This window comes from Fundulus heteroclitus, chromosome 6 (genome assembly GCF_011125445.2).
Source record: "Fundulus heteroclitus isolate FHET01 chromosome 6, MU-UCD_Fhet_4.1, whole genome shotgun sequence".
Lineage (NCBI taxonomy): Eukaryota > Metazoa > Chordata > Actinopteri > Cyprinodontiformes > Fundulidae > Fundulus > Fundulus heteroclitus.
In genome coordinates, this window is record NC_046366.1 from 31193193 (window position 1) to 31207194 (window position 14002).

Here is a 14002-nt window from a genome sequence, read left to right on the forward strand (position 1 = left end):
ACCATAAAAGAACATAAGGTTGAAAGTTGAAATAACAACAAACAATGCAAATTGGAGAATAGTAGGATAATTCAGCAGAGTGAGAAAAATAGACCCTGATGTCCTCCAGAAGCCTAAGCCTATAGCAGCATAACTACAGAGGTAGCTCAGGGTAACATAAGCCACTCTAACCATAAGCTTTTTCAAAAAGGAAAGTTTTAAGCCTGGTCTTAACAGTAGACAGGGTGTCTGCCTCACTGTCGGTACTCTGGCTCGTCCTCATGATGAGAACGACTAAGGCGGAGTCATCTGAGAACTTCTGAAGGTGGCAACCTGGGGAGATAAAGGAGAAATCTGCAGTGTAGAGTGTGAACAGACAGACAGACAGACAGACAGACAGACAGACAGACATCTTTATTTTTCCCCTTTCCACTTTAAACATTCCTTGTCAAATTTAAAGAATTAAATAATGCAACTGGGCGACTGTGGCTCAAAGGGTAGAGTAGTTGTTTTGCAATTAGACGGCTGTTGGTCTGATTCCATGTTTCCCACATTATGTGCTGATGTGTCCCTGGGCAAGGCACTTAATCCGAAGTTGCCTACCGATCTGTGTATCGGTGAATGAATGAGTACAGTTGAGTGAATGTGGCTATAGTGTAAAGCGCTCTGAGTGATCAGTATGACTAGAAAAGCACTATATAAGATAGTCCATTTAACTAAGAGCTAGATTATTTTTTTTTATGTTTATGCTCTGATTTAGTTAACAGTACAAAAAACCAAAACAATCTAACGGACTACATTAAGTTGCTAAAACTATTTCTGCTTGACAGCCCAGCCTGGATGTTTCATGACCAACAGTTTGAATCTTTGAAATATTTTCTGACTGATTGAAATCTTTTAATAGTTGAATGATGTATTCATTTAGCAGCCTATCCTTTGGAACCGCCTTAAATCCGTCAGTTTGCCACGCTACAACTGCCAGGGTAGAACAGGAAAGGAAATGTCGGCCTTGGGCCAAACACAGTTGCTTACTTTGTCAGGACCACTTGCAATTCCTCTCTGGCGTAGTGCCACCCCCGTCTGTTTGTCGGCTGGAGGGAAGTCCCATTACCTGCTCCATCAGAGCCACTGTCTGCTTGGTGGTCATTTGGAGAAACCCAAGGGGTTCTGGTGTCTACTAGCACTGACCTTAGGATGTCTGGAGACTCCTTACTTTGCCATTAAAATGGGTGATACATAGGGAAAACAATATCAACACAAAAAAAACTTGCACAAACCCTTATGGAGATTAGTGCTGCAAAACTTGTTGCTGCTTCCGATTCTCTTCCTGTCGAAGAGCATCTCAGATGTCAGCAGCTTATCAGAACCTGGAGCTTTAGGGGAAGGAGTCATTATGAGGCCCGATGTGCCCATTAGGAGAAGAATTGGATTAACATGAAAGGTACGTCAGAGGGGTGGCTGGAGGGATAAATGGAAGGGAGTTTAGATGGATGGATGGACGGACAGACGGATACAGCTTTAAATCAGATTTATTTCAGTCTTCTGTGGTATTATTCCACAGATAAACGGATGTGAAATACTCTTAAGCCAAATTTAACTCTTTCTCGTATTTATAGACTTTTGAACCCTGATAAAAAGACGAGTTCGCCTTTGGAGTTTAACATTTAAGTAAGTATTGTAAGTTAACTGATAATGAAATAATTATGGATCATTAGCATTTCTAAATAAACTAAATTGGATAATTTATATAACATATACTGTACTTTGACATACACTGACAAACATTCATACAGAGTTTTTATATATGACACTTATAGGTGATAAAACATTTATATTTGTATGATTTCTGGACCTTATTGTCATGGGATAAGGCATTATTGTGGGTAAATTTGATAGAGCCACAAGGACATTTTGAAGTGACCTGGAGAAAGCAAACCCTGTATGTGAAAGATTACGATTGGTGTATTCTGTGCAGTGCACTTGTAAAAAAAGAAAAAAAAGGAATGATGGACAACAACAAAGCCACATATGGATTGTAATCCATTTTATTTTAAAACTTTCAATCATTTGTTGTTTCTTTTCGCCCAGAAAAGCCACAATACATCACTTGAGCAAGAGTTCACACAAGGCACAAAGGTGTACGAGAACATCATCCTGCTGTAAATGTTTTCTGATGAAACAGGAGGGAGGGAAAAACTCACGAGCCTATTTTCAGCAGTATTTTATGATAATCAGATTTGTGAACTGATCCATGCAATATTACATCTGACAGACACACACTCGCAGTCTTACCCTCACAAAGCCCGGAAGTAAAACGCACACATACACACACACACAAACCGATGCAAACTGACATTTTCCGAATGTTAATAATACGTCTCCTGCTCCACCCAACCTGGAAGAAATGAAGAGAGAGGGAGAAAAGAGAGGAAAAGTGTCAGGGAGCAAAATAAAAAAAAAAAAAAAAAAAAATGACAGGCGAGCAGGTTTCATAATAACCCATTGTATCGCTCTATTTGTATTCATCTCATTGCCTTTCTCTCTGTACATTTCCAAATGAATCCCCTTATAACTGGGAGTCTGATCAGCAGCCCGTGACACACAGATTAACAGAAATGATTAACTGTCAGCATGGATTGTATTTGTCTGCCTACGTCTTGCCCCTCATCAGCGGAGACGCGGTGGCAGGGAGCAGACTCTGCGCCATTGTAAGGTGCCCGTATCGTGTGCAATGATCTTCAGAGCATATCTCAAGAGTCTTCATCAGCCTGCTTTAATTTCCTCTCTAATCATTTAGCATTGGCTCCGTTGATGGGTGATCAGGTGTGTTTATTTCCTGGCCCCGAGTTTGACGTATCGAATGTCTGCTCACTGGCAAACAACCAAACCCCTACGCTGGGTTTCTTCTTCTCAGATCAAACTGGATGGCCAGAAGAAGAACTTTGAACTTCCTAGATCCTTAGCCATTCCCATCTCGGCACACTGCAAAACCGGAACTAAAAATAAGTAATATTTTCTTAAAATGAGTGTATCTGTCCTTGATTTGAGCAGGTAAATAAGATTTTTGCACTTAAAATAGGAACAATTCATCTCCATCGTCTTATTTCAAGTGCTGGATGTCTAATTATCTTATTTTAGGGGTCAGAATACTCATTCCATTGGCAGATAGTATCGTTTACCTGCTCAAATCACGGACAAAAACACCAATTTTAAGAATATTTTACTTATTTTTGCAGTGCACCCCGGGTTGCCCCACGTTCATTAACAGGGAGTATACGATTACTCATCATGGGCAGAATGTTGTTCATTTTGGAAATAATTTCAAATTATTTGATTTAACTCTTCTTTTTCCAGGATAAAATGATGATACAACCAATAGCTTGTTTGAATTTTAACAACATGAGAACACGCAAGTTCGAATTCATTGTGTATTTTCTCTAATCTTAAAAAAAAGGTTGAATAAGTAAATAAATAAAGCTTCAGATTTATATCCCGCCTCCCCACTCATAGTTCTGGTCTTGACAGAACTGATAGAGTTGATTTAAACTGGTCGGATTCCCACCACAGATCGGACCTTTAGCGTGGTTCAAATCACATTGGAAAGTGTTCCTAATCTTCGAGACATAGAAAACTCAAATACAAGGCAGGGTGACTTCTTTTCTTGGTTCTTGAAAATGTTTCAACTCTCACACAAATGGTTCTCCTCAAGTTCTGGACGTGAATTGAAGGCGTTGAGCTTAAATGTTGGAGTTAGAACAATCAAAACGATGGCGATGCTAAGTCACTGACCTTTCTCTCCATTCAGTTCAGCATTCAGCTGTTGTCATTAGGGGAATCTAAACATGTCATCTTCTTTTCTTTTCTTTTTAAAATCAATTATTTTTTATTTTTTTTCTTCATTTATAAAAATCGGTTACAAACAACTAAAACATGTTATTAACAAAAAAAAAATGGTTCGTAATTATACATTCACATTTGGGGATCTATTCTAATTTTGTGTTGGAGACAAAAGCCATCTCCCTATATTAGGCCATTTACTATCTTTCCAACAAAGTAATTTGGACACTTAAAATATGCTGAGCATGATTTGCTGCTTCCTGCCAAAACATTTGTATGTCTGTACATTACCAGACACACTGAACGAGAGTACCTTTTCCCTCCTTGCATTAGATGCATGTGTCTGGAGTTAAACATATGACCTTAAGATGCCAACAAGGTGTTTTAGTCATGTTTCCCAAGGTGTTATTGGCCGTAAAACCTCGTGGGAAGACGAGTCAAATCCGCCACTGAAGGTGAAAGATGAAGCCTGAAGCCACCCTGTCTGCTTAGCATTGAATATTCATGCTTAGCATAATGCTTAACATCTACTTGTCTTCAGGAACCAAGAGAAGAAGTCCTGTTGCCTTTGTTATGGGGTTGGCGCTTTAGGAAGGTCAATCCAGAAGGTTTATACTAGTCTGCTTTACACATTTGAAAAACAGTGTTGTGTTTGAATACCCAGCTGTGTCCAAGTTTTAACCATCTGAGCCAAGCTGGCCCCTCAGATAAAAGAAAACTGGTCAGGCTGGTTGTGACAATCCAGGAGCCACAGAAACTACAGGCTGACATGAACTGGAAACTGCTGGAACGACAGCCTCAGTGTCCATTGTGAAGTGAGTTTTAAATCACCATGGTCTGAGTGGATGGAAACCATGAACAATAATAAAAAAAATCTCTAAGATCAGCACCTACAAATGTTTCTTAAATTGTCTTATCAAATCTCCCTCCTCAACCTTATTAAAAGTACAGTCATATCCAATAAATTAGAATGTTGTTGAAAAGTTAATTTATTTAAGTAACTCAATTCACTAAGGGAAACAGATTATATAGGTTTCCACACACTGATGATGTTTTAAAACCTTTACTTGTGTTGATTATATATATATATTTTTCAACTCCAGCTAAAAATAAACAAAGCATTTAGGATTAAAATATAACCTTAAGGCAAGAAAAAAGCTAAATTTCCATATAAAAATTGGGGCTTATGAAAAGTATGTTTAATTCTGACTTAAAGGTTGTTGTTTTTTGTTTTTTTTCAAATGGCATTGTTTTAAAGCAAACGAGCCTCTCAGAAACCCATATTATAATTTAATGAATATGACTGTATCTGGATTATACATGAGGGTCAGGGCCAAGAGACCAAACAGATTACATGAACTGATATGGATTCTGCTGGAAATAGATGGTTAAATGTCCAACTACAATTATATCAAAAGCTGGCTAGTAAAACAAAAAGTGTTCGGATGGAGTAAAGCTTACTCCGGACATTTAATCAAATATAAAATACAGTTAAGCTGAAAAATATTTCTACCGCTGGCTTATTCAGATTTTGTTGTTTAGTTTAGTTTCTGCTGACTGGAAGCAATCTTGACATTTTCAAGGGGCTCAGACAAAGTCCTGACTTGAATCTGACAGAGAAAGGTGGCCTTCCACTCTTAAATACTTATCATCGGTGATAATACTGGAAACATACAAAAAAAACTGGTTAGCTATTATCAGAGGCATTTCATTACTGTCATTTCAATTAAAGCTTTTCCATCATTTATTGAAAAGGTTATAAATAACTGTCGACATACTACGTTGTTCCTTTTTTATAAAATGTAAATGAAACCAGAGATTTTTTGTTTGGTCTTTATGCATTGTTTTTCTTGGCTTTTTAGAGATGATCCTGTCATTTCCTGTCAGAAACAAACTTCTTGGTTGGAAGAAAATATTTTTTTAAATCCATTTCAGGGGATTGAACAAATGTTGGACTTGGACTATGCATTTAGAAGAAGTCCATCAGAAATTCTATATAAATATAAAGAAAAAAGCTATAAAGGATGTTCAAATAAATAATTATAAGACCTAAATTTATGCAATATTCCTCCTCATGATGATCATATTCTTCCCACCAGAACTTTAAAGCAATTGGTAAACCCCTGTGGACAAAAAATAGATTCTTCAGTTGTGAAGGCAAACAAAGCGGAGCTGATATCATTTCTGCCCGACCCGAAAAGCCTTGACATCCATCAAAAAGGCTTAATGACCAGAGACATAGCAGGACAAGGGTCAGCGTTCTGCAGCCTTTGATAGATGGGGAAGTGTAAGAGGCAAGAAAAACCTAAACTTGGCCAAGTTTCTCTTTAAAGGTCTGCGTTCAGCTCCGGGCTTCAGCTGGACAGACCTTTGTGTTTTTTTATCTACTAATTTATCCCGAAGATGCGACCGCAAACTAAAAAGTCGCTTAAAAGTCTGAACAAAATCTGGCGAACACGCGGCAGCCGGCTCAAGCTAAAGATCAAATTACATTTCAGCCGTCATTCAGAGGTTTTTTTTTTTGTTTTTTTTTATTCCGCCGTCAGAGATTTTCTGTTTTATAAGCCGTGATTTTATGCTCCATTTATTAAACAGAATTCCCCCCAGCAAACTGCCCTGAAAGCAGGACATTTACATGCCGTTTTGTCAGAAATCAAACCCGGGAGACAAACAGAAATCATTCAAGTGTTGCAGAGGCAGCAGCTTTTAAAGCCTGAGAATTGTTCAGTATTGAATGGTTTGCATTCTGCTAGAAGCCTGATAGTTTTCAGCTGCATTAGCAACCGCCATGCCTCTAGTTTCTGTCTTTTTTTTTTTTCTGGCTTGGATTAATAAGAACCTTTAAATGGAGAATGAGTGCCTATCCTGTGTCAACAATGCATCCCAAAATGAACAACGATCCCATACATTCATATCACAGACTAAAGGTAGGTTCCTCCCTTTTTCTTTATGCACATGATGGGGTTCTCAATGAGACAGCTGCAACCGGTGCTGAATCTTCCTGCCTTTTCGAACCCGTTCTTCTTGCATTGCACCAGCATAAATGCCGACGGTAATCACCCGTAATTGTAACCAATTTGTCAGCAATTCACGACTCGGTTACATCACATTCATTATTGCATTCTGGGCCCCGACTGTGAAACAATGAAACGGGAACAAAAATGCGGCAATTTTCGCCGGATTGACTGGTGATCCGTTCTGGGAACCAGCAGAAAACGAGATAAATTCAGCGCCGGAAAACACGCGTTTCATCCCTCGTCTGCTTCTCAAAGTTTGCTCACTCACAAAGAAAAGCACGAGGGTACAGTGGTTTCATTTGTATTTGGAAAGACAAGGGTATCAACGAAAAAAGTCGGGGGGAAAAATACGTAAAAGTAAAAAAAAATTGGTTTGGATGTTTGAGAAAAACATAACTCTGGCAACCAGAGAGCGTGGTCATGTTCCCACGCTGCACAAAAATGAATCAGCTGTCTATGAACAGATGCTTCTGACCGTAATTTCATTATATGTACAAAGAGCGCCAGTGCAGAGAGTCAGTCCCTTCAAATCCAACCTCTCCCCCACCATTAACAGATTAAAGAGCTGTCAAATGACCTCAGGAGCAAGATAGTGGACTTGCACACGGCCCCTGGATGGGCTTCGAGAACGTCGGTTAAAGCTATGCGTGAAGGCGGCGACTTTTTCAGGGAGTTTTGGGAAAATTGAACAAATGTAAAATGACCACCAGTCGGTCTGGAGAGCCACGCGGGGCGAAAGTGGGGTGAAAATGAGCGCGAGAAAGGTGAGGGATAAGCCCACGGCTACACGGACAGAGCCTGATAATTACCTGCAAGCGCTGCCTCTACGGTCAGAACATCAGCGGTAAGACACCATGATGGAACGGGCCGACTTATTGCCTCCGCCTCATGAAGGAGGTGCATGTGGAGACCTGCTGTGTTTGGTGCACTTCGAAATGATTCAGAGAGACGTCTGTGCTCAGAAACCAAAGTCAAGCTTTTTCATTTTTGCATCATCTCAACCTTGCCATGTTTGCAGGACCCGAAGAGCAACACTTCCTCTGTGAAGCACGGCGGTGGAGACATTGCTCTCGGGCTGTTAAAGGTGGACTTCACCACTACTGAACGTTGGGATTTATTGTGAAAATCAGGAGGAGAAGACTAAAGAGGAGCTGTAACTCTAGATACCTTCCTAGGACAGCAATGATGGAGCCAAAGAGGCACTTATAGTGTTGCTGAGTATATTCAGGTGTGTGTGTGGGGGGGGGGGGGGGGGGGGGCTGACTTGATCTTACAGAAAGAAAATCAATGAAGGGAGCTGAAGCATCCAGTTGCCAAGCAGCAGCAGCCGAGAAACCTACCGGGTTTAGAGAGTTTCTGTACAGCAGAGCTGGTTAAAATCCCTCCGGGGACGCATAGAGACCTGGTGACCAGCGAATGTCTGAGCGCTGCGCTCGCCGGCTGCAGTTTGTTCACCGAGCTATAAGTCCAAATTGCAACCCTTTAAAGTGAACCCTCTAAAATGAAACCACTGGAATATTTATTTTCTTGTAAAATCAGCAGAGGATCCGATACTTATATTTGGCTTGCCACTTTATTTTTTTAATTGAAGTTTTTATACTTATGTTCATTTGAAACAAGTTAACGAGTCACTGGTCAGGGTTAGGATCACGTAAGAAGCAATCTGGCAGTTTTAGTCCGAGCTACAGCACTCTCTACACTTACTGGCACCCCTGGTAAAGATTTGTAAAAAAAAAAAAAAAAAAAAAAAAAAAGCTATTTAAAATATACCCATGTTAACTGATTCTGGCCTTTTTATGGGATGTCTGCTAAGCATAAATGGGAATTTGCCCTTCCGGTCTCTAAGCAGCCAATCTGCAAAAGATTCTGTTTTGGACGAGTGATTAGAGAGATTCACGGCCTGGTTCGGTGCAATTGGAAAAAAAATTGTGCTCATAACTTCCACTTGCGACTTGTTTGACTGGTTGCCCAGTGGTCGTTGCTTCTCTGAAAATTGTGGAGTCAGTTCAGAAAGCAACTTGGACTTCCTGGCCCTTCTGCTTTAACTTCTGTTTATCGAAACGGCACCATTAAGCCATCCAGAACTGATGTATATGTAGACGGCATATTTTCCTCGTTTAAGCAGCTCTCTAGTAAATTTAACCTCCCAAAACATCACCTCTTTCGCTTTTTTCAAGTTAGAGATTTTGTTAAAAAAAAAGGATTTTCTCATTTTCCATATCGTCCTCCAGAAACCTTGTTAGATACTCTGATTTCCACAGGATGTATCTCAGGATTGTATCGTTCTGTTTGGTCAGCATTCTCAACCTCTCCTACTGCAACTAAAAGTGTTTGGGAGGAAAGCCTTAATGTTAAATTAACTGAACAACCATGGAAGTCTGCTTTGTCCCTCGTGCCTGTGTCATCCATTTGTGCCCGACACAGACTCATTCAATGCGAGGCTGGAGTTTTCCTCCCGGTTAGTGACACCTGTAACAGATGTAATCTATCACCGGCAAATCATGCACATTTGTTCTGGTCGAGCAAACTAGGCCCATTTTGGACTTTTTATATGTGTTGGGAAAAGCTTATCACTGTTCCATCTTCCCAAATTCTTTGTCGCAGATTATTGGTGTCCCTCACTATGCTGGATCTACTAAAAGCATTTAAACGAGCTTTGGCGTTCACCACATTGCTTGAGCGCGGGCTGATTCTGCTGAGCTGGAAACTTCCCCATCCCCTGTTCACATGTGAGTGTGGACAGGTACCATGAGAGGTACTACATAATCCCAAATTGGAAAAATTAAGGTTCTCATTTTGTGCCTCAATTCAGTTATTCCATGACACTTGGGATCCGTTCTTGCAGCAAATTGATTCTTTGAACATTCAGTACGACCAGGAGGACGACTAGAATATACTAACCTTTTTTTTCTTTTTCCTCTTTTCAATTTTGATCATTAGATACAATGGTTTATAATTATTTGCGTGCGTGTGTGTGCTTATTTGGCCACAGACTAAATACTGTGCTGTATGTCGGCTTTTGTTCAGAAAATACACAAATTAGATATAAAATAATAAATAAATAATAAAGTTTGAAAGAAATTGACACTGCTCAAAAAAAATAAATAAAGGAAACACTTAAACAACACAATGTAACTCCAGAAGTCAAACTGTCCCCTTAAGAAGAAACACTGATTGACAATCAACTTTACATGTTGTTGTGCAGATGGAACAGGTGGAAACTAGAGACAGTTAGAAAGACCCCCCCCCCCCCATAAAGGCGTGGTTCTGCATATATAGCTCTAGATAGATAGATAGATAGATAGATAGATAGATAGATACAAGTAACTGTTCTTTGAAAAATCCCTGGTTTCCCCCTAAATAGCACCCCTAAGTAATTGTATAAATTAAATGCAAGTACTGTCTTTGTTTAATACTTTCCCTTTTTAAAGTTGTTTAGAGAAGATTAATTATTAGTTGATGAGTTCCCGGGTCTCTGATGTATAAATATGAAATGACCCAGAGACCACGTCGCTCTAATGCACTCTTTAAAATGGGAAGGACAAGATATAACTGAAACAGGTCAGATGTGTGTTGGTCCTCAAAAGGTAGAACATGGCAACAACAAAGTAGCTGTTTCTGTCCATATCTGCAGGGCAAAAGTTTAAAAAAATTGTGTAAAAAAAAAAAAAAAAAAAAAAAAAGGCTGGATGTGGACCAATGTTTATCTTGGCGCCATGCAGAGTAAACTGGATGGTAAAGGAGGTTTAAAAGAACCAAAGCTAACTGTGGAGGGTGAACTCTAGACTTCACTTACATGGGAAACAGTAATTATAAGTAGTGTGCTGTTAAAATGCCTTTTCTATTGTTTCATCAATTGGTTAGGTGAGACTAAAACTGAGCTGTTCGGCGGGCCTGGGGTGAAACAAAGGATGATTATGTGTGGAAAAGCCCCTTATGTGCATGATTAAGCATGGTGAAGGATCTGTGATGCTGTGGGCTTGTTTCTCCCCAAAAGACAAGGAGCCTTGTTAGCGTTTATAGCATCAACAACTCTGATTATGAGGGAATTTTAAACAGAGATCTGGTAGCCTCCGTCAGAAAACTGAAAAAATAAATAAATCATCACCTTCCACAGAATCAACATCCAAAATTTACGACCAAATTAACAAAAAAAATGGTTTAACTTCCTCCAAAGTCCTACAGGAAACCTTGCAGTGAGGCACTGGTGACTTTGCAAAAAACTATTGTCAAAAATGCATTGTGTTTGCCTATGAATAAACATGCTTAAAGGTTGGATTTTTTTTTTTTTTGCACAGTATCATTTTGCAATAAAAGTTGAGTCCATCAAGTTGCAAATAAACGGCCGTTTTCACAGGGCTTCAGATGTGGATTGGTTTAAACACTACATTCACGCTAATGTGAGCAGAGTGCAAGCCGGTGTAGCTGCTACCTGTATATTTTTGTATATTTAAATGTTTTTTTTCTCATTGTGCCTGGTTTCCTGGGATTATTCATATCATAAAGCTAAAAAAAATAAATAAATGAGGATTTAAAAATCCGCCCTGCAATTTGTCACAACGTCCTTGAGAATGACACTGAATGGCCTCAATGTCTCCAAGAAGCTTACAGGTGTATAAATAAGGATTTTAAAAATTACATTATGGGCTGCAAATATATTTATGACAGAGTGCTGTGCCTGTTTAACCAAATCTTCTCCAAAGTACTTTTCAATTTGCAAAGCAGATAATAGGATCTGTTGCAGGGTGCTTTGTAAGCGTGGAGTGTTTAGGATTTAAACGCAAGAACAGAACATTTGCTGCCATTTGAGCGTTTCAAATAAAAAAATATAATAAAATAAAAAAGAGTGGGAAGTCTCCATATCTAGAGCATTTACTTTTTACACAGACAGTTTTGAAGGCTGTGAGATGAACAGCAGATGAGAGCCAAGGGTTTGGTGAAAAATGGGCTTATTGTGAAAAAGATGCTGAACTGTTTCCATGCTTCATTTTTTTTCAACCAATAAAAGAAACAAAAAAACAAAAAACAAGCTGAAAACCTTCTGATTCTCAAAAACCGCTTACCTCCTGGGACTCGCCGCAGAATTAATTTACGGACCTCATCGTAAACAAAGATGAGCAGGCTGTACGGGAAGGCACAGAACCACCAGGGAATCCTGAGAGAAAGAGGGAAAACCGAGTCAGGGGGGGTCCGGGGGGGGGGGGGGGGGGGGGGGGGGGCGGTTGGCAAAGAGCGAAGAGTCGCGGGCAGAGTGCAAATCGTTAAACTCGCTGCAGTCATTTCTGAATATTAGGGGCTAACAAGGTGGTGTTTAAGGAGATCAGAGACTTCATTTGAAGTTGAGAGTGACAGGATAATGGCAGGCTATTAGGTCTCGGAGGGGTTATTTTTCGGTTCAGTGGAGATGTGCGCATACGGTGCATACTTCATGGGGTACATGCGCAGGGCCACGTCCATCCCCGGGCAGTAGGAGAGGAAGGCAGCCAGGGCCGTCTCCACAAACAGGCCGAAGATCAGGATCCGGTTCCTGTTCCAACCCCGATTTGAAAAGTCGTTAGAGAAAAGGACGAGACAGACGTGCCACTGAGAACACAGCGTAAAAGAAGACAATGAGAAGTCGGCATAATCTGAGCTTTTTGTTGTTGTTGTTGTTTCTGGGATGAAGCTACGAAAAAATATATTCTTATATATGATTTTCCCCAGTCTGTGCTTTCGTGTAAAGCATATTTCAATGTCCTATGAATTATTATCCTTAGAATAATAAGTAAAACATAATAATGATGCTGTTCTATTTTCTTAACTCTGCTTTTTTACTTCAATGGATCCAGCCATAATGCAAATATTATAAATGTGATCTGCGTCTTTATTTTCTTATCAATGTTTTTCCTCATTCTGTGCTTTTAAGTAATGCATATTTGAATGCCCTATACATTGTTATTCTTATAATAATACAATGAAATATAATATTATTATTATTGCCTCTGTATGTGTATGGGTTTTTGTATTTGTAAAGGAACATCGTACAGTTAAAATCTCATATTTAGTACTTGTACACCTACATTACTGATACACACAGAACAATAGGATTTAAAAAAAAAAGGATTTGACTGTAAGGAACTTCCATTTCTGTAAACATGTGTTGTTCAGATGCTCAGTTTCTTTCATCAGAACGAAAAATGTGCAACAAAGCCGTGTGGATCACTTACTTCATGCCCTGCTGAAAGAGGGAATTCCTCCTGGTCTTGCAGATGATCAGATCGGCCCACTGGACAACCACAATGCTGGAAAAGAAGGCTGTGTGGCAGGTGAATTCAATGATCTTCCTCTGCTCATAGGTCTGCAAAGTCAGAAAGGCACAATTCATTGGCGTTTGCATGAGAATCCCAGGACGGGCGAAGGCACGCCGGTGGCTACGTGCTCCGGTTCCTCACCCACTGCTGGCCATAGCTGTCCTCCAGCTCGTTGTATTCACGGTCGTCCCATTTGATGCGGATGCCCAGCAGGTCTCTCGGGTGGAAGCCGTTCTCAGCCAAGATCACAAAGTAGGTGAAAAAACCGGCCAGAGCCTGGATCATACCTGGAGGGGAAGAAATACCACACACGTGCTCGTTATCAGGGCATCAACACAAACCCACACATAGTTAGCAGAAATGACCTAAAACAATTGTACTTTCTTTACAAGCACTTCCCTTTTGGAGTACATATGATCATTTTGCACATGCAGATCTGTGTTTAATGCTCCTTTACAGCGCCAGAGAGACCATAAATGTAAAGAAAATAGAGACAAATGTCATGTCACGCTGGCATAGAAAATTCATTTATTGTCCATTAGCCGCTCCAAACATGATTCATCATAATTAATTTGGTTGTCTCCAAGTTTCTCCCAAGTCTATCAGAAATTAAAATCATTTATTTCTGTTCACAATCTAATACTCTGTCAAATTGTGCCGACCCGTGTGGAAGACACGGCGGGAAATTTGCAGAAATGTCTTTCGGGTTGTTTGTCAAAGATTATTCTGCTGTGGTTTAATGGCACCAACCGGATGATGACGGGTGAGCTGCACTTAGCTTTTATAGAAACAACAGGGCAGCAATGCAGTGTTTACACAATATCACCTTTTGTCACGTTGCACTCACAGTCTTCGGTTTATCTTCTTAGGGTTTGATAT

The 14002-nt window shown here is 39.9% G+C and overlaps 1 protein-coding gene across 1 annotated transcript in view; it reads right to left on the reverse strand.

The window, feature by feature from the left end:
- Positions 1-2008: 2008 nt before the first annotated feature.
- Positions 2009-14002, reverse strand: part of atp1a2a (ATPase Na+/K+ transporting subunit alpha 2a) — a gene marked incomplete at its 5' end in the record, with an annotated part of 71700 nt that continues 59706 nt past the window's right edge. Inside the window, 5 exon segments of the mRNA NM_001309999.1 lie at positions 2009-2374; positions 11897-11988; positions 12259-12360; positions 13040-13170; positions 13265-13410. Of these exon segments, the coding sequence (NP_001296928.1) occupies positions 2346-2374; positions 11897-11988; positions 12259-12360; positions 13040-13170; positions 13265-13410 (500 nt within the window).